Source organism: Apostichopus japonicus, chromosome 3 (genome assembly GCF_037975245.1).
Source record: "Apostichopus japonicus isolate 1M-3 chromosome 3, ASM3797524v1, whole genome shotgun sequence".
Taxonomy (NCBI): domain Eukaryota; kingdom Metazoa; phylum Echinodermata; class Holothuroidea; order Aspidochirotida; family Stichopodidae; genus Apostichopus; species Apostichopus japonicus.
In genome coordinates this window covers 18,450,934-18,469,992 of record NC_092563.1, presented here as the reverse complement: position 1 = coordinate 18,469,992, position 19,059 = coordinate 18,450,934, and the positions used below count along the sequence as shown (strand labels likewise).

Genomic DNA, 19,059 nt, shown 5'->3' with positions numbered 1-19,059 from the left:
GTCGAACTCGCTTCAACCTGGTGAAAGGCTTGTAATATATGACTGTATGCGGACCGGAGACCAGTTTCATCATAATACGAAATTGCAACAGAAAGAAAGGATTTAGGCAAAGGGTTAATAAATAAATCAAACCAATAAATTAAATTGGATTAAATATTCAATAAGTAATTGTTAAGAGCGAGCTAATGGTGTTTAACATATAATTCATGAGTGTTTTGTTTCGATACTGCTGTGATGTTTTTGTTCATTCTGTTTTGTTCTTTGTTTTTTTCATTCCTGATGTAATTAGTGTGAAGTATTGTTTAATATTCTTTATATTTGTTTAATCGGTTGAGGTATTGGTAAAACTCACTTGCAGCGTAACCAAATATAATTTCTTCTGATGACGTATGTAATGTGCATAGAAATTTTAGAGGTAGGGTCGAAACCTAATAAATTTGACATAAACTGTTTATACTTTCTATTTTATTATAGCTTCTGCAAAATTTCCGCTTCGAATGGCACCGAGAAGATATCTCTTTGGACTTTAAGATTACCAGTAGACCAAGCAGTCCAATGCAACCAAAGGTCTTTGACAGGTCATGAACTCTGACCTCGTAACCTCGTGCACTTAGCTACTGTAAGAAAGGAGTGAATATCGGACCATTCTAAAATCTTAATCTCTCTCACAGAGATCGATCAAAACCTAAGAGAAGATTTTTTGCAGTCTTTAGAGCTGTTGTTAATTCGTTGTTGTGTAAAGTTGAAGCAAACGACAGAAAACAAGTTTTATTGGAGTTCTCGGAGAACACTTGAAAACATTGTTGCCATGTGTTCTCGTTCGATTTTAGAGGCTGATTTCTTACATTGAATAGAGGCTATATATGTATATATCATCTGCAGGTATTGTAGTTTCACGTTTGTCCTAAGGAGGAAAGTGGTTTTTACTGAGCTAATATAGCTTAAACTCGACGCCCGACTTATTCCTCAGTCAATGAAATATTGATAGCCTAAGGGAGGCGGATTGGGACATAAATTGCATTGATCCAGCCGGTGGGGCGGCGCTGGAACGTTGGAACTAGTGGCACATCTGGAGCCTCGGATAAGACCAGCATCTTCCGAAACCACGAAAAAAACGTCGAGCAATGTGATTGGTGTCTTTTCTGTGACGTCACACGTCAACTTATAAAATACGGAAACGTTCCTCCACTACCGTCGATCTTTAACCTAGTGCTTCACAGATAGTATATATATACTGACGCCATCTCGTCAAACGACCATCCACAAATTTCTGAGACCCTGTACTGTTCACTTGCGGAGAGTTTACTCTTAATTCCTCATAAAAAAAGGGATTAATTCTGTCGTTGTGAGTGCATACATGTGGCGATTCTATCGAGGAAGAAGAAACTTTCACTCTTCCATGGGGAAAAAAACAAGTTAAATGACTATTACGTACAAAGAAAATGGAAATAATGCCTGGTTAGTTACAAGACTTGAGCTGAATTTTTCTGGAAAATTCTAGTCTCTGAGATGAAAGAAATCACTTTCGGTGGAATTAGAGATTCCTCAATTGGACGACCTCTGAGAGAGCGAATTTGTATTATCTTGAAATGAACAGTTTATAAATTTTTTATGACAATATTGTGTATGAAAATTAAATCCATATGAGCAAAGTTAGCTATATATCCGGATATATATCAAAGTGCACAAGTGTGGGTAACCTTTTTGTAAATATTAACTGTGTATATAAATATTTTATCTTCTATTCAGTTTGCGAGTATTCTGGTGTATCTAAAAAATACAGTTGGTTGACAAAATGCAAGAACTGTACCTCTTTATCATATATCATATAAGTTTAAGTGTGGTTGTTGCATGTCCCTATGTACTAGAGTGTATACCAATATAGATTCCCATCATATAATAATTAACCACGTGTATCACGTGGTCTTTGACAATTACATATTTACGGAGCTCTCAAAATGCCATGAGATGGTCTGCCTTCGAAATAATCGAGATAATGTTCATCTCGACTTAGGGACATATTCGATATATAGCTAAACAAAATATAATACGTGTTGGAACTTTTCGTGGCACTTTAAGAATTTCGTGAACATTTATTTTGTTTTTAGTGTATGATTCTTTCATATTGAGGTGCACGTATTGATGTAAATTATTTTATCGCCCAAAAAAGACAAAAGTATTGGTATGTTAAATATGTGTGTATAATCCAATATATTATTCCCACTTTAAGGCACTTTTATTAACATACTTCGTTTTTAGTAAAACCATACAAAATATCTAATTATTTTGGTATGATTTAATGTTTGATGAAATTATGCAAAAACGAAGCGAAAATGTATTGAGAGCCATATGTCGCATATATGTCGCATATACATCTCGGAGATGAAAATGGGTAAAACAAAATATGATTACGAAATTCACAACTTTAATAATCATAATTTTTCATGGATATAAAAAAATGAAGCATCAACTCCTTGAATCCAGTGAAAAAAATTATCGCCAAAGTTCTGCTATAACACGCAGGAAAGGAGCTTCCCATAAGTTTTCCTCAGCAAACTGCTTAATTTTGGTTTATAGATCATTTTACCTTAAAACGAACGGCCAGGTAGATCAGATCTGCCCGGCTATGGTCAATCGAACGTTACCGTATAATAACCTCTTTCGAAGCATCTTACCTCATCAAGGAAATTAATTGTCTTAGTTCAAATCTCCTTCTATGTATAGTCGTGAGCATGGGTGGGAGGCGGGTGAGTTGGGTCTAGCCGCCCCCCTCCCCCGCCCTACCGGTAGCCCACTGATCGTGCGGAGTAACATCCCTGGGAAAGTTGTTTTTTATCAGAGTTATAGCTACATTTATAGGATAACATTTTGGGGCAATACTGTTTTTATTATGAATGTGGTTAACTTCGACTAAACTGCGAAGAAGTTAGTTGTGGCAAAGTTTCACTAAAGTAAGTGTAAACAGCCTGCATGGTAGCATGTATTATTCCAATATACGACATAATATCCTATCACAAATCCATATTTACGAAAACGGCGTTTGTGATGTTACTTAGGTAATTTATGAATTACATTGTGGTCATGTACATATCGTGGTGGAAACTTGTCGTCACCGAACGATCTATCTATATATCTATATCTTTATCTAAATATTAGTAGAGATGAAAGCATATTTAGCTGTATGCATCCCAGTATATATACATTCGGATTGAGAAACAACTGATAGGATGTCTGTCCCGTTTCGTTGCCCCTCCCTGCCCCCTATATATATATATATATATGTTAATGCAATGGAGGTAAACGACAAAGGCAAATGAATATATATAAATGAAAATCGTAATGAGTTGGAAAATCAAGAACAGTGAAAAAACTTTCAGTCTCCACCGGGATTCGAACCACGGGCCTCCCGCTCTGTACGCGGACACCCTAACCACTAGGCTATGGACGCTGATTGTATGTCCAGAGGTTCGAAACCGGTTTGATCTCTAGAGTAGGGCAAAATATGTCACCAAAAACAGAACTAGTATTGTTCGATATAGGTGACAAACGCCCACAGTAGAATTACGATCTTCCTTACCGGTTTCGAACCTCTGGACATACAATCAGCGTCCATAGCCTAGTGGTTAGGGTGTCCGCGTACAGAGCGGGAGGCCCGTGGTTCGAATCCCGGTGGAGACTGAAAGTTTTTTCACTGTTCTTGATTTTCCAACTCATTACGATTTTCATTTATATATATTCATTTGCCTTTGTCGTTTACCTCCATTGCATTAACATAAAGTCTGTTCAAAGTATCTCTTTCGAGATCCGGCTTTAGGAATCAAAAATGATTTTCGAGTTGGATAGCATCATGTTTGATCTCTAGAGTAGGGCAAAATATGACACCAAAAACAGAACTAGTATTGTTCGATATAGGTGACAAACGCCCACAGTAGAATTACGATCTTCCTTACCGGTTTCGAACCTCTGGACATACAATCAGCGTCCATAGCCTAGTGGTTAGGGTGTCCGCGTACAGAGCGGGAGGCCCGTGGTTCGAATCCCGGTGGAGACTGAAAGTTTTTTCACTGTTCTTGATTTTCCAACTCATTACGATTTTCATTTATATATATTCATTTGCCTTTGTCGTTTACCTCCATTGCATTAACATAAAGTCTGTTCAAAGTATCTCTTTCGAGATCCGGCTTTAGGAATCAAAAATGATTTTCGAGTTGGATAGCATCATGTTTGATCTCTAGAGTAGGGCAAAATATGTCACCAAAAACAGAACTAGTATTGTTCGATATAGGTGACAAACGCCCACAGTAGAATTACGATCTTCTTTACCGGTTTCGAACCTCTGGACAATCAGCGTCCATAGCCTAGTGGTTAGGGTGTCCGCGTACAGAGCGGGAGGCCCGTGGTTCGAATCCCGGTGGAGACTGAAAGTTTTTTCACTGTTCTTGATTTTCCAACTCATTACGATTTTCATTTATATATATTCATTTGCCTTTGTCGTTTACCTCCATTGCATTAACATAAAGTCTGTTCAAAGTATCTCTTTCGAGATCCGGCTTTAGGAATCAAAAATGATTTTCGAGTTGGATAGCATCATGTTTGATCTCTAGAGTAGGGCAAAATATGTCACCAAAAACAGAACTAGTATTGTTCGATATAGGTGACAAACGCCCACAGTAGAATTACGATCTTCCTTACCGGTTTCGAACCTCTGGACATACAATCAGCGTCCATAGCCTAGTGGTTAGGGTGTCCGCGTACAGAGCGGGAGGCCCGTGGTTCGAATCCCGGTGGAGACTGAAAGTTTTTTCACTGTTCTTGATTTTCCAACTCATTACGATTTTCATTTATATATATTCATTTGCCTTTGTCGTTTACCTCCATTGCATTAACATAAAGTCTGTTCAAAGTATCTCTTTCGAGATCCGGCTTTAGGAATCAAAAATGATTTTCGAGTTGGATAGCATCATGTTTGATCTCTAGAGTAGGGCAAAATATGTCACCAAAAACAGAACTAGTATTGTTCGATATAGGTGACAAACGCCCACAGTAGAATTACGATCTTCCTTACCGGTTTCGAACCTCTGGACATACAATCAGCGTCCATAGCCTAGTGGTTAGGGTGTCCGCGTACAGAGCGGGAGGCCCGTGGTTCGAATCCCGGTGGAGACTGAAAGTTTTTTCACTGTTCTTGATTTTCCAACTCATTACGATTTTCATTTATATATATATATATATATATATATATATATATATATATATATATATATATATATATATGCAAAGTATCAAAGCATATACTTTAATAAGTTGGTATCTCTTTTGCAATCATCCTAATATACAATTAATATTATTTGATGGCATGATCTCCGCCAGTCTTGATTGAGATGTCGCCCTAAGTTCTGCCTTTTTAATTTGGAACGATAGAGTTACATTCTGCAAATATTATAAGTATAGAGAGTAAATTAGAAATGTTTGATTTTATTAGCATTTACGAAAACTAATTGAAACCTTGGTAAAATAGGATGCATTGAAGATAGGCATTCTGATATTGATTATATTCGCCTACAGTAAATACAGAACTTTCGGATATACTGTAATCTCGGCCTTTTCTGTGAAATCGATGTGTATCTCTTTATTATAAAATGACCCTTTGTTGTATACAACCCAAAGAATGAAATCAGCTCCTTTTAAGGAAACAATCAAGAAAATACAGCTATATTGCCAATATTTGCACTGTACGGTATATTATTTTACCGATGAGAAGCCGGCCCTCTACAGTATAACGTTACATTTTCGGTCGTACGGCTTGCATTACGTAAACGTCGTTGAAAGCTTATGTCCACGGAAAACCAAACTACAAACCGACTGGTCCGCCCTAAACTCCAGTCCCCTTGCATCAAAACTGACTATGTGATCATCGTCATGTGTGTATCACGATTCTAGAAGGGCAACATTAATACTACACATTAGCTACTTTTTAAGAAAAGTCACCGGGAAAGAGCCTGGCCGCGAAAAAAACAAACAAACAACGAACCGACTGATCCGCTCTCAACCCCATCAGTCCCCTTGCATATAGATACAGTGAACTGTGTAATCATCGTCAGGTGTGTATCACGTGATTCCCCCAGAAGAAGAACATCATGATACACATGAAGAAAAGTCACCCAGCCTATATTGTCACCTATAACTACTTACAGTAATGTGTACCACCAAAATAGCTTAATACAAGTAAAACCTTCATCAAGATGGTTATTTCAACTATTTGCGAATGTTTATTATTATATTTACGATAAATGTTTGAATTCTAAAATAGCATAAATTCAGAAATAAAAAGTTATCTGGCATAAAATATGTTGAACTCTTTATAAATCGATTGCTGTTTCGAGTAGTAGCCTACGCTCTGAGGCACCATATATAGGCTAATATAACTTAGGTCCTCACTGACAAAATCCGTACTCTTTTCCTTCGATTTTAGTGCCTGCACGTTGCTAGATTTTTTTTAAGGAAAAATCGCCCAGGAAAGAACCTGGGCACGACTAAACCAAACTACCGAACGACTGATCCGCTCTCTCAACCCCAGTCCCATTGCATCGGGACTGTGACTGTGTTGCTAGATTTGTGCAACTAAACCCAACCCTGTATAACAACTCCCTGGTATAACCCTATCGCGCTTATACTGGTATTACATAATCACATATTGTAACAAAAGCGAAATTCGTAGCTACGACAACACACAGGATAAAGCTATACATGCCATCATCTGCATTCTTGCATATATACATTGTACTGTCGTTTGGTTACTTTACTACCACTGCAGTGGCTTTAGAGTCTTTGCCTGTCTTATTAGGTTTGAGAAGGGTTTGCATGTGGAATTTGGGGATTTTGCCATATATGCCTACGCTAAATGTTTGAAATTGGTCGTTAGGACATATCTGATGAGTCGTCGTCATTTCTCGTGTGTATAGTAAGTATGAACTTGAAATTTAATGTCATGATTTAGGATATGCTCAGATATCATCACTGAAGTTTGCACGAATGAAGCTTGCGCGAACATGACGTAGTTACATATTCTATGATCATATTTGCCTTAATCTGAAGAAAAATTGGGTACAAGGTCGAATTGAAAAATAGATATTTCTCTAAAAGTATAGAATGCTATTATATTACAATAAGCATTTTGGAATAGAAACATTCCAATGTCGCTCTAAGTGTTATTTTATGCTATGCAGCCTTAAGTGGTTGTGAAAGAGTTAATTCACTTTGACCAACATGTATATGTGCCACTAAGTAATTAGTTAATTAAATTCTTCGCTATATGTATTTTGCAAAGGGATCATTATAAATAGCACCCATACTGGAGTCCTTACTATATGGTCCAGTGTAACGAAATTACGTCAAAACGCCAATGTCGCACTACGTGTTGTGTTTTATGCTGTGTATCCCAAATGGTCTAATTAAAAAGAAAAAGTAAAAGAGATGTAGCCTTTACTCTGAGATTGTATTAAACTATGAGGCTGTGTGAAATAAACTTCAATAACGACCCGTTTCTCTGTCTTGACGCGTGTCCAATAATACAGGGTTATGATATTGGGGGGGGGGGGGGATTGGGGGGGGGATAAGTATCACAACATGTATTGGTTATGAAGATCTGTCATTCACGTGTCATTCTGAGCTGTACGCTGCATGGTCAGGTATAAATGACGTTTGAAGAAAGCCGTGGAAGAAAACGACAATAAACTATATGATCCAGAGCCGTATATACGGCTCTGATATGATCGCGTGAGGTGCGCCCTCAATTATCTCGATTAGTTAGCTTCATATGCAAATTGTCCGAAACTCCAGCTATATTTTGCACCATAGAAAGAGCGATGAGGAAGCTGCGGGGGACGTAAATATATTAATCTACACGTACGGTTTTACGAAGTACGATCTCATGAACCGTTTCTGGTTTTCTGTCCAGTTTACGAGTTTTGGTCCCACGTTGCCGGAAAACGGAATGAAGAAGCTTCGGTACCGTTTCAATTTTTCCTGGAAATTGGCTTTTCAATCTTTATAAAGCTGAAGAAAAGAATTGCCCGTCGTGCATGCACTGCCATTTCCATGCAACTAATCCAAGGCAATTTCTTACTTGCCCTAAAAAGGCTGCTTTACCCCTCTCGATCATTAAACTGACGTTATACCATAATGTGAGTCCAAAGTCCGTATATGCAAAGAGTAGCACCATGTTTATAGCCTTGTGGATATATCATTTAGATCTGATGTTGATTAACACAAATATAGTAATATTAGATAGCTAGTAACCATGTTAGTATGATTGAAAATTTGTTGATTTTTTTTGTGGGGGGGTTCTTTTTTTTTCTTTTTTTGAAGGTTACGATTTTTTCTCCTTTTTCCGGGTTGCTTAGAAAATAGAAGAAAACACTTCCAAAATTAATCGTTTTGTATTCATTTCTCTCTGCCATTTCAGTTGTCGTAGTATATGACGCACATGCCTATATCCCCGCCCCCCCCCCACACCCTCGTTGCTTTTGATGGGCCCCCATCAGATGGAAGTTAAACTGAACCTCCTACTCAAACTGTATTTTGCGGAGCATTCGTTGTTATTTGTTGTTACACACCTGTTGGAAGTATTAATAGTTTGCCCAAAAAAGACATTGTTGTATTTTGTTATATATTAGTTGCATTTGTTTTGTATTTTTTCTTTAGTCTTGTTGTTGTTGAGTTTTCTGTTTTGTTGTTGTGTACCACCAACTAGTTGCTTTTATTGCATTCGTTGTATTTGTTGCATGTTGCCCTTGTTGTATTTTGTTCTATTCGTTGTGTAACACCTGTTGGCTTACTTTGTTGCATTTGTTGCTTGTTGCCCTTGTTGTATTTTGTTCTATTTGTTGTGTCACACCTGTTGGTTTTACTTTGTTGTATTTGTTGCATGTTGCCCTTGTTCTATTTTGTTCTATTTGTTGTGTCACACCTGTTGGTTTTACTCTGTTGTATTTGTTGCATGTTGCCCTTGTTGTATTTTGTTCTATTCGTTGTGTAACACCTGTTGGTTTTACTTTGTTGTATTTGTTGCATGTTGCCCTTGTTGTATTTTGTTCTATTCGTTGTGTAACACCTGTTGGCTTACTTTGTTGCATTTGTTGCTTGTTGCCCTTGTTGTATTTTGTTCTATTTGTTGTGTCACACCTGTTGGTTTTACTCTGTTGTATTTGTTGCATGTTGCCCTTGTTGTATTTTGTTCTATTTGTTGTGTCACACCTGTTGGCTTACTTTGTTGTATTTGTTGCATGTTGCCATTGTTGTATTTTGTTCTATTTGTTGTGTCACACCTGTTGGTTTTACTTTGTTGTATTTGTTGCATGTTGCCCTTGTTCTATTTTGTTCTATTTGTTGTGTCACACCTGTTGGTTTTACTTTGTTGTATTTGTTGCATGTTGCCCTTGTTGTATTTTGTTCTATTCGTTGTGTAACAACTGTTGGCTTACTCTGTTGTATTTGTTGCATGTTGCCATTGTTGTATTTTGTTCTATTCATTGTGTAACACCTGTTGGTTTTACTTTGTTGTATTTGTTGCATGTTGCCCTTGTTGTATTTTGTTCCATTTGTTGTGTAACACATGTTGGCTTACTGTGTTGTATTTGTTGCATGTTGCCCTTGTTGTATTTTATTCTATTCGTTGTGTAACACCTGTTGGCTTACTTTATTGTATTTGTTGCATGTTGCCCTTGATGTATTTTGTTCTATTTGTTGTGTCACACCTGTTGGCTTACTCTGTTGTATTTGTTGCATGTTGCCATTGTTGTATTTTGTTCTATTTGTTGTGTAACACCTGTTGGTTTTACTTTGTTGTATTTGTTGCATGTTGCCCTTGTTGTATTTTGTTCCATTTGTTGTGTAACACATGTTGGCTTACTCTGTTGTATTTGTTGCATGTTGCCTTGTTGTATTTTGTTCTATTTGTTGTGTAACACATGTTGGCTTTACTTTGTTGTACGTGTTGCATGTTGCCCTTGTTGTATTTTGTTCTATTAGTTATTTAACACCTGTTGGCTTACTATGTTGTATTTGTTGGTTTTACTTTGTTTTATTAGTTGCATGTTGCCCTTGTTGTATTTTATTATATTCGTTGTTTAACACCTGTTGGCTTACTTTATTGTATTTGTTGCATGTTGCCATTGTTGTATTTTGTTCTATTTGTTGTGTCACCCCTGTTGGCTTACTCTATTGTATTTGTTGCATGTTGCCATTGTTGTATTTTGTTCTATGTGTTGTGTAACACCTGTTGGCTTACTCTATTGTATTTGTTGCATGTTGCCATTGTTGTATTTTGTTCTACTCGTTGTGTAACACCTGTTGGCTTACTTTGTTGTATTTGTTGCATGTTGCTATTGTTGTATTTTGTTATACTCGTTGTGTAACACCTGTTGGTTTACTCTGTTGTATTTGTTGCATGTTGCCCTTGTTGTATTTTGTTCTATGTGTTGTGTAACACCTGTTGGCTTACTTTGTTGTATTTGTTGCATGTTGCCTTGTTGTATTTTGTTCTATTTGTTGTGTAACAACTGTTGGCTTACTTTGTTGTATTTGTTGCATGTTGCCAATGTTGTATTTTGTTATACTCGTTGTGTAACACCTGTTGGTTTTACTCTGTTGTATTTGTTGCATGTTGCCCTTGTTGTATTTTGTTCTATTCGTTGTGTAACACCTGTTTGTTTTACTCTGTTGTATTGTTGCATGTTGCCGTTGTTGTATTTTGTTATATATGTTGTGTCACACCTGTTGGTTTTACTCTGTTGTATTTGTTGCATGTTGCCCTTGTTGTATTTTGTTCTATTCGTTGTGTAACACCTGTTGGTTTTACTTTGTTGTATTTGTTGCATGTTGCCCTTGTTGTATTTTGTTCTATTCGTTGTGTAACACCTGTTGGCTTACTTTGTTGCATTTGTTGCTTGTTGCCCTTGTTGTATTTTGTTCTATTTGTTGTGTCACACCTGTTGGTTTTACTCTGTTGTATTTGTTGCATGTTGCCCTTGTTGTATTTTGTTCTATTTGTTGTGTCACACCTGTTGGCTTACTTTGTTGTATTTGTTGCATGTTGCCATTGTTGTATTTTGTTCTATTTGTTGTGTCACACCTGTTGGTTTTACTTTGTTGTATTTGTTGCATGTTGCCCTTGTTCTATTTTGTTCTATTTGTTGTGTCACACCTGTTGGTTTTACTTTGTTGTATTTGTTGCATGTTGCCCTTGTTGTATTTTGTTCTATTCGTTGTGTAACAACTGTTGGCTTACTCTGTTGTATTTGTTGCATGTTGCCATTGTTGTATTTTGTTCTATTCATTGTGTAACACCTGTTGGTTTTACTTTGTTGTATTTGTTGCATGTTGCCCTTGTTGTATTTTGTTCCATTTGTTGTGTAACACATGTTGGCTTACTGTGTTGTATTTGTTGCATGTTGCCCTTGTTGTATTTTATTCTATTCGTTGTGTAACACCTGTTGGCTTACTTTATTGTATTTGTTGCATGTTGCCCTTGATGTATTTTGTTCTATTTGTTGTGTCACACCTGTTGGCTTACTCTGTTGTATTTGTTGCATGTTGCCATTGTTGTATTTTGTTCTATTTGTTGTGTAACACCTGTTGGTTTTACTTTGTTGTATTTGTTGCATGTTGCCATTGTTGTATTTTGTTCTATTTGTTGTGTAACACCTGTTGGTTTTACTTTGTTGTATTTGTTGCATGTTGCCCTTGTTGTATTTTGTTCCATTTGTTGTGTAACACATGTTGGCTTACTCTGTTGTATTTGTTGCATGTTGCCTTGTTGTATTTTGTTCTATTTGTTGTGTAACACATGTTGGCTTTACTTTATTGTACGTGTTGCATGTTGCCCTTGTTGTATTTTGTTCTATTAGTTATTTAACACCTGTTGGCTTACTATGTTGTATTTGTTGGTTTTACTTTGTTTTATTAGTTGCATGTTGCCCTTGTTGTATTTTATTATATTCGTTGTTTAACACCTGTTGGCTTACTTTATTGTATTTGTTGCATGTTGCCATTGTTGTATTTTGTTCTATTTGTTGTGTCACCCCTGTTGGCTTACTCTATTGTATTTGTTGCATGTTGCCATTGTTGTATTTTGTTCTATGTGTTGTGTAACACCTGTTGGCTTACTCTATTGTATTTGTTGCATGTTGCCATTGTTGTATTTTGTTCTACTCGTTGTGTAACACCTGTTGGCTTACTTTGTTGTATTTGTTGCATGTTGCTATTGTTGTATTTTGTTATACTCGTTGTGTAACACCTGTTGGTTTACTCTGTTGTATTTGTTGCATGTTGCCCTTGTTGTATTTTGTTCTATGTGTTGTGTAACACCTGTTGGCTTACTTTGTTGTATTTGTTGCATGTTGCCTTGTTGTATTTTGTTCTATTTGTTGTGTAACAACTGTTGGCTTACTTTGTTGTATTTGTTGCATGTTGCCAATGTTGTATTTTGTTATACTCGTTGTGTAACACCTGTTGGTTTTACTCTGTTGTATTTGTTGCATGTTGCCCTTGTTGTATTTTGTTCTATTCGTTGTGTAACACCTGTTTGTTTTACTCTGTTGTATTGTTGCATGTTGCCGTTGTTGTATTTTGTTATATATGTTGTGTCACACATGTTGGCTTTACTTTGTTGTATTTGTTGCATGTTGCCCTTGTTGTATTTTGTTCTATTTGTTGTGTCACACCTGTTGGTTTTACTCTGTTGTATCTTTTGCATGTTGCTGTTGTTGTGTTTTGTTCTATTCGTTGTGTAACACCTGTTGGCTTACTATGTTGTATTTGTTGCAGGTTGCCTTGTTGTACATTGTTCTATTTGTTGTGTAACACCTGCTGGTTTTATTTTGTTGCATTAGTTTGATTTTGCACAAGTAAAGTGCAGTTTTACTTAAGTAAAACACAGTTAAGCTTAGGTGAGTGCGATTGTATTTTCCTTATGTTGAAATAACTTTATACCATGGGTAAAGTGGGGAAATGTGTCTCGGCCGCGTATGCTTAGTACCTAATCCAGTATATACATATAAACATACACACATACATACGGATGTATACATGAGAGGATCCAGCTATTTACAACAGATATTACTTCCCGGCGTTTTCCAAAGCAAATATCGCCGATAAGATAAAACTTTACTAGTACTGACCTTCATACCTTATTCAGCGGTCTCACCCTGTCTAATCAGGTAGTTGTAGTTACAACTTGATAAGTAATCTAGCGAGAGCAGGGAGGAACTTTTTTATTGTACTTCATCATTCTCCTTAGAGAACGTGTATACTCACGCACACCGAGCTAGATTGTCTGACTGCATGCATGGCAATAACTTGGAAAAAGTCCATGACTGTAAGCTTTAAAAACAATTTAGAAACCGTTAGCACTCTACCAAGGCCGACTATGATTGGTGTATATAGCTATCATAAGAAAGGAAAAACCTTAACCTCAAAGTTCAGATTTCAAAATGATAAGGATGCTTGCGATATATATATATATATATATATATATATATATATATATATATATATATATATATACATATATTATATTCTCATTAAAGAGAACTGTCTTCGGAGCTTTTTTGAAAGAGAAAATGTCGATTGATTAGTAAACCAAAGACGGCAATTCGTTCCACAGCCTGGCCCCAGTTACAGGAAATACACGGTTGCCAAACTGTTTTGTGCGGGTGGCGGGAACGTGTAAAGTAGGAGCAGATATGGTTCTTATGCGGTATATGACGAAACACGCCTTAACATATAATAAAGGACACTCGTGTGAGCCCCCCCCCCCCAAAAAAAAAAAAAAAAAAAAAAAAAAATCAGAACTTCTTGGTCCGTTTGGGGGATTTCATGGTTCATTTTTTTGTTATGTTTGTTCTTTTTTCTTCTTCAAATAGTTGCCATGTCACTAGTTTGTGATATCATAGTGCCTGAATGCAAGTTAGGAGGGGAGCCTTCTACCTCTTCTTTATTGGGGGAGGGGAGGGGGAGGGGTGATGGAGGTTGGAGAAAGAGGGGCTTTTCATTCCATATTTTCAAGGTGAACGTAAAACAAGTTGAATTTGATAATGACAAAAAAGAGGGTATATTTATGCATGATATAATTATTTGTTTAGAATCAGCAATGCCAAACTCTATATATCGATCAGAGAAAATAACAAAATGCAGTTAATAAAAACAAAACAATTACAGCGAATTGTCAAGTAGCTCGATGATATCACGGTACTTAGATCATTTGCGCAGGTCAACAGTATCGTCAAATCATGATGTTTTCAAATAAAAGATGTTTTTTCTCCCCTTTCTATTTGGGTTGTTCATAAAGCGCGTCATTATATCACGTATAAGTCATTCGGTGACCATGGATGTTTTTGCTTCTCATCCTGGAAGTTAAGTCAGCCAGTTATGAACAGTTTCCTAATGGTATTTATTACCAATCTGTATTGCAATCCTACATATCCTGCTTCAAACAGGTGGCTGATCCGTCCATGCTATTACAGCAGTCGAAAACAATTGTATCTATATAACTTTTATCAGATATATAAATAAGGGGTTAATCAACGGTCTAGCGTGCGTTACTCACAGGATTAATGCACGATCGGGGGATAATGCAAGCGATGCACGAGGGCGGAGCCCGAGTGCATCCAGCGATAGCATTAACACCCGGAGTGCATTAATCATGTGAGTAACGCACGCTAGACCGTTGATTAACCCCGTTCATTCATACACTACCATTTGTGTGGGGGAAAAATCATAAAACAAAACATTTTTGGTTACATATAACCAAAGATTTATTAAAGTGATGCCCCGTAATTTTACCGTGCGTTGCTCACAGGATTAACCACGGTCAGCTGACCTGGATGGACCAATAGGATTTAGGAAACTTTACTAAGTATGAATGAACAAGATTTTAACACTAGGACTATACATATTATACTAATGCTATACATCAGCATAATACCAGTGATGTGAAGGATGACATCAGAGAACAATTGTTAACAGAAAAGTGTCCCGACTGGCTGCAGTGAATTAAGTCATGGTGCAGCCGATTCACACAGAGATTTCAGTAACTACTGTAAATCTTAAAGTTTTGTACCACAGTAAATACTGGATCGTGCTGACAAATCTGATAAATCGGTAGCATGTGCTATTAGGATTACAGTAAGAACTGAGGATATGTGTAATCCCAATAAATCCCGACAACTGGATTTGTTAGAATTACACATATCCTCAGTTCTAACTGTAATCATAATAGCACATGCTACCGAATTATAGCACGATCCAGTTCATAATGCGGTACAAAACTTTAAGATTTACAGTAGTAACTGTGTTCTCTGTATGCATCGGGTGCATGGTTTTACCAGTGATGGTTCTTTAGCAGAATCGTTGGGTAACCGAGGTTAGAAGTTAATGGTAAATGAACTATATCTTATTGCCAGATACAATCTGCTTGTCTTTCCCGTGCTGTATAAACTACACGGCATCACAGTGCGACTGCCAGAAGGTATCTATATAGCTTGCTGACTGATAAAATGCTGTGCCATTTTTTGATAAGATCGTGTCTGTAATCACTTAAATATCAATACAATGAATTGTAGAGATATATTTTCTTCAACTGTTATATCTGTGAAGCTCTAACACGTCTCTGTTAAGTATCTATTTATTCTAACAGCAAACCAAAGTACAAAGTACCGTCGTATAATATACTCCGAGTAATCAAGTCAACTCCTTCAGTAAAGGTTTCTGTTTGTTGATAATGCATTACAGAGATAAACCTTTACTAAACGGATCAGTGAATTATACGGCTTATCTCCACACGCTACATATAAAAAGATTTATTTTGTTTCATTGGTATAGTCAAGTTGTTAAAACTTTCTATACACGTTGGTATAGATAGTTGCTACAGCCCAATCCAATTCGCAGAGGCCAAGAAACGTACAAGGGGGGGGGGGGTGACAGTATTCAAACACAAGCGAGGGTCAACGAGGTGTGGGGTATACTAGCACCCCTCCCCCACCCCAACCCTTGCCCACCGTCCCTATCAACCTTCAACTTTGCGTTTAGACCAACTTATAGACCTTACTTATAGTCTACCATTTATGCCCCAGAAATGCGTCATTTAACTGGAAGGGGAGTGAACTCCTAGCATGAAACCACCTCCCCCCCCCCCAACCCTCTCCACACTCACTGCTTAATAAAATCCTGAATCAGCCCCTGCAAAATAATTGACCAATTATCAGCTAGAAAAGTCTCTGTTTTTCGTATGGCATATTAGAACGAATGATTCTGCTAGTTTTAGATTCGGAAAAATGGTGGGGTAGGAAGGAATGATGGTTGGGGAAACATACCATTTACTGTATTATTGAAGTTAAATCCTGTCACGCATGACTGGAGGGATTAAAACCTCCGTACTTCCTTCCCTAGTCTTCGAAGAAAATGGTAATAGCAAAGGGGGTTGGGGTGGGGCGGGGGTTGCAATATTTGGGATGTGTTGTTTAGAAGTTCCATTGAGAAGTACCCTTCTGTGTTAACATTCAATTTAAAACATGTTGCTATACCGTGGTCTTGACAGGCGAGTGTTGGGTATAGCGGTGTTGATGTCAACGTGCCTGTCATGTTGATGGAGGCCATATTCATCAAGACAGAGCGGACTAACCTTGCGTCTCCTCCATGCTTTTTAACTAAGAATTTTGATAGCGTCAGAGTACTTTATGAATGTCCCCACCCACCCCCCCCCTTTCCCTTCAGAATCGATGCTCGAATGCATGGTTGCTAGCTGGAGCTTATTATATATAATGTGTGTTAAAGATATATCCTAGTCATTCTCTATCGGCAAACGCCGAGAAAACCGTAGATAATATTTTCGACGTCTGGAAAAATCCCCCGAGCCACCGATAATGCTTTTTGCGGACCACCTTCGCGTCAACTTCTATGTCCCAAACGGTATGACTTATAACCTTACAAGAACAAGTTTTTAACTGAATGACATGTCGTGTTCATAATGAGCTACCCCAGGAAGCAAATACCGGATATATCTCATGAGCAGTTGTATGGTCGGAACATACCAATAAGGTTTTCGCATCTATACTTGTACTTTGCCATACCTGTGCCCTATATATAAATATACATATATATATATATTAATATATATATATATATATACATATACATATATATGTATATATATATATATATATATATACACCTTATAGCCAGGTAATTTACAGACATGCGCAATCATCCAGATAATCCCTTGGTATCCCTACCGCTCATTATACACACTAACACGGTAGAGCCAGACAAGTTTACAGGCCGCATGCGCGTATCAACCCCCTCGGAGCTTGTCTTCTGTGCGTCATCTAATACATCGCACTTTATAACACTACTGGTGCACGACTTTATACGAAAGCCAATTGAAAAGGACTGGATCAGTTCTATAACTTTTAACTTTTCGCCGACAGAATTATAATCATTTTCAGAGCAAAATGGGGTCGGAAAAGCGCTGGATTATTTTGATAGTTACGTCTGTGATAGTCGTTGGAGCAATTGTTGTTGCTATTGCCGTGCCACTGTCAAAACGAGCTGATGAGCTAACAGACGAAGAAAGCATGGATCTTGCTTTGCAATACATGACTGAAGCACCCTTAATTGACGGGTAGGTAAATAGCCTGTATTAACTTATGGCATAATTAGGTAGCATATAGAGAGATCTGCTCAACAATGCTGCAACCGAGGAAGGGACTATGAAATCACGTCCCCTCCCCGTTAATTCCCTCATCCTTCCCCGACCCGAAACCCTTGTTACAACCCAGAGAAACACGTTTAGCATCCTTGTCCCACTCCCCTCTCACCTAATTCCTCCCAATATACCTCCAACTCCCTCTTACTTTTAACTAAATAGTAGGCTAAGGCTTCTGACAAAAAAGTTCTCCGTAAGATTAGAAATCTCTTTATACAGAGAGATAGATAGGTAAAGCATAAAGGCGTAATATAGAGTATAACCGATAAGATACCACCAAACCATACCTGTTATCTGCCTATTGCCCTTTAGGAACAGCACATAACCCATACGAACACATGCACTGTATAGGCCTACTGCAGATTTTACGGTGTTTACTTCATATAAGCATACCTGGTATATATGTGGGTTTTGGGGCGGGGTGTCTGTAGGTTTCAAAATAATATTTTCTTGTATACAATTAAACCTGACATTTCACCTCACTCGCATCACTATCTGAAGGATTTTCATTGATCAAATTCGCCCCATTTATACTCATATATATTTAGGGCTGCGCAAACTCATGCATGTTGTAACGTTCCGGTAGCTTGAGAGAGTTGATTTGATTTTTAAGTGAGAGAGCGAGAGAGGTGGAGAGGTGGACAGGAGATGATGGACCTATCGAGAGGAGGGCAAGTTGCTCCACTCTTTTACTGCGTGGGAACAGGGCAAGCCCGAGCTTGATCGGTGGGGTTATGTGGCGATAAATGTTACTTCGTGGCAAACCGTGTAAATAACAAACCAATGAAAACTCCAATACTGACGGCTAATCATTGTCTGATCCGCGTTTACCCAACCAATGCAAGCTTCCTACTTTCATCAACCCCCCCCCCCCCCAATCCCTTCAACCAGGCAGCCATGCAGACTGCTACACTTGTTTTTGACATCTCTGACGAAACAGGGGAAAAACATCACCCAGTTATACCAAGTAACGAAGACGTCTCTTGTTTTGATTTCAATATATAGCCTTACTGAAACAGCTGATCCTCGTTATTTCACGGACAAGTATGTTTATATAACATAAAATATGAACCAAAAAAGTGGACAGTATAAAATTCATAAGCTATCAGCTAAAGATGCTTTATCTTTTAGTTTTGTTTATTAAGAAAGACTTCAAAAAAAATACGAAGCCAAAGATCATACATAAAGAGTAAATGCCACCATTATGCGCAATGAGGGCTGCTCTTCAACTATATGTTTACTTGTTAAAGCTCAAACGTTTGTTCAAGCCAGATAAGCTCTAAGTACTCCCTGCTAGA

The 19,059-nt window shown here is 37.6% G+C and overlaps 2 protein-coding genes across 8 annotated transcripts in view; both read left to right on the top strand.

The window, feature by feature from the left end:
• Positions 1–3,277, top strand: part of LOC139965310 (cytochrome P450 10-like) — a 36,977-nt gene extending 33,700 nt beyond the window's left edge. For all 6 annotated transcript variants that reach the window (XM_071967534.1, XM_071967538.1, XM_071967535.1 and 3 more), the window contains one exon: positions 475–3,277. In XM_071967534.1, coding sequence (XP_071823635.1) covers positions 475–585 — 111 coding nt within the window. In that variant the 3' untranslated portion in view covers positions 586–3,277. The remainder of the gene's footprint in view (positions 1–474) is intronic.
• Positions 3,278–6,840: 3,563 nt separating this feature from the next.
• Positions 6,841–19,059, top strand: part of LOC139965312 (dipeptidase 1-like) — a 28,991-nt gene continuing 16,772 nt past the window's right edge. The window contains exon 1 of one of the 2 annotated variants that reach the window (XM_071967548.1): positions 6,841–6,961. In XM_071967548.1, the coding sequence (XP_071823649.1) occupies positions 6,933–6,961 (29 nt within the window). In that variant the 5' untranslated portion in view covers positions 6,841–6,932. Of the gene's footprint in view, positions 6,962–17,309; positions 17,678–19,059 lie in introns of those variants that run through there. The other variant, XM_071967547.1, reaches the window with a different exon arrangement.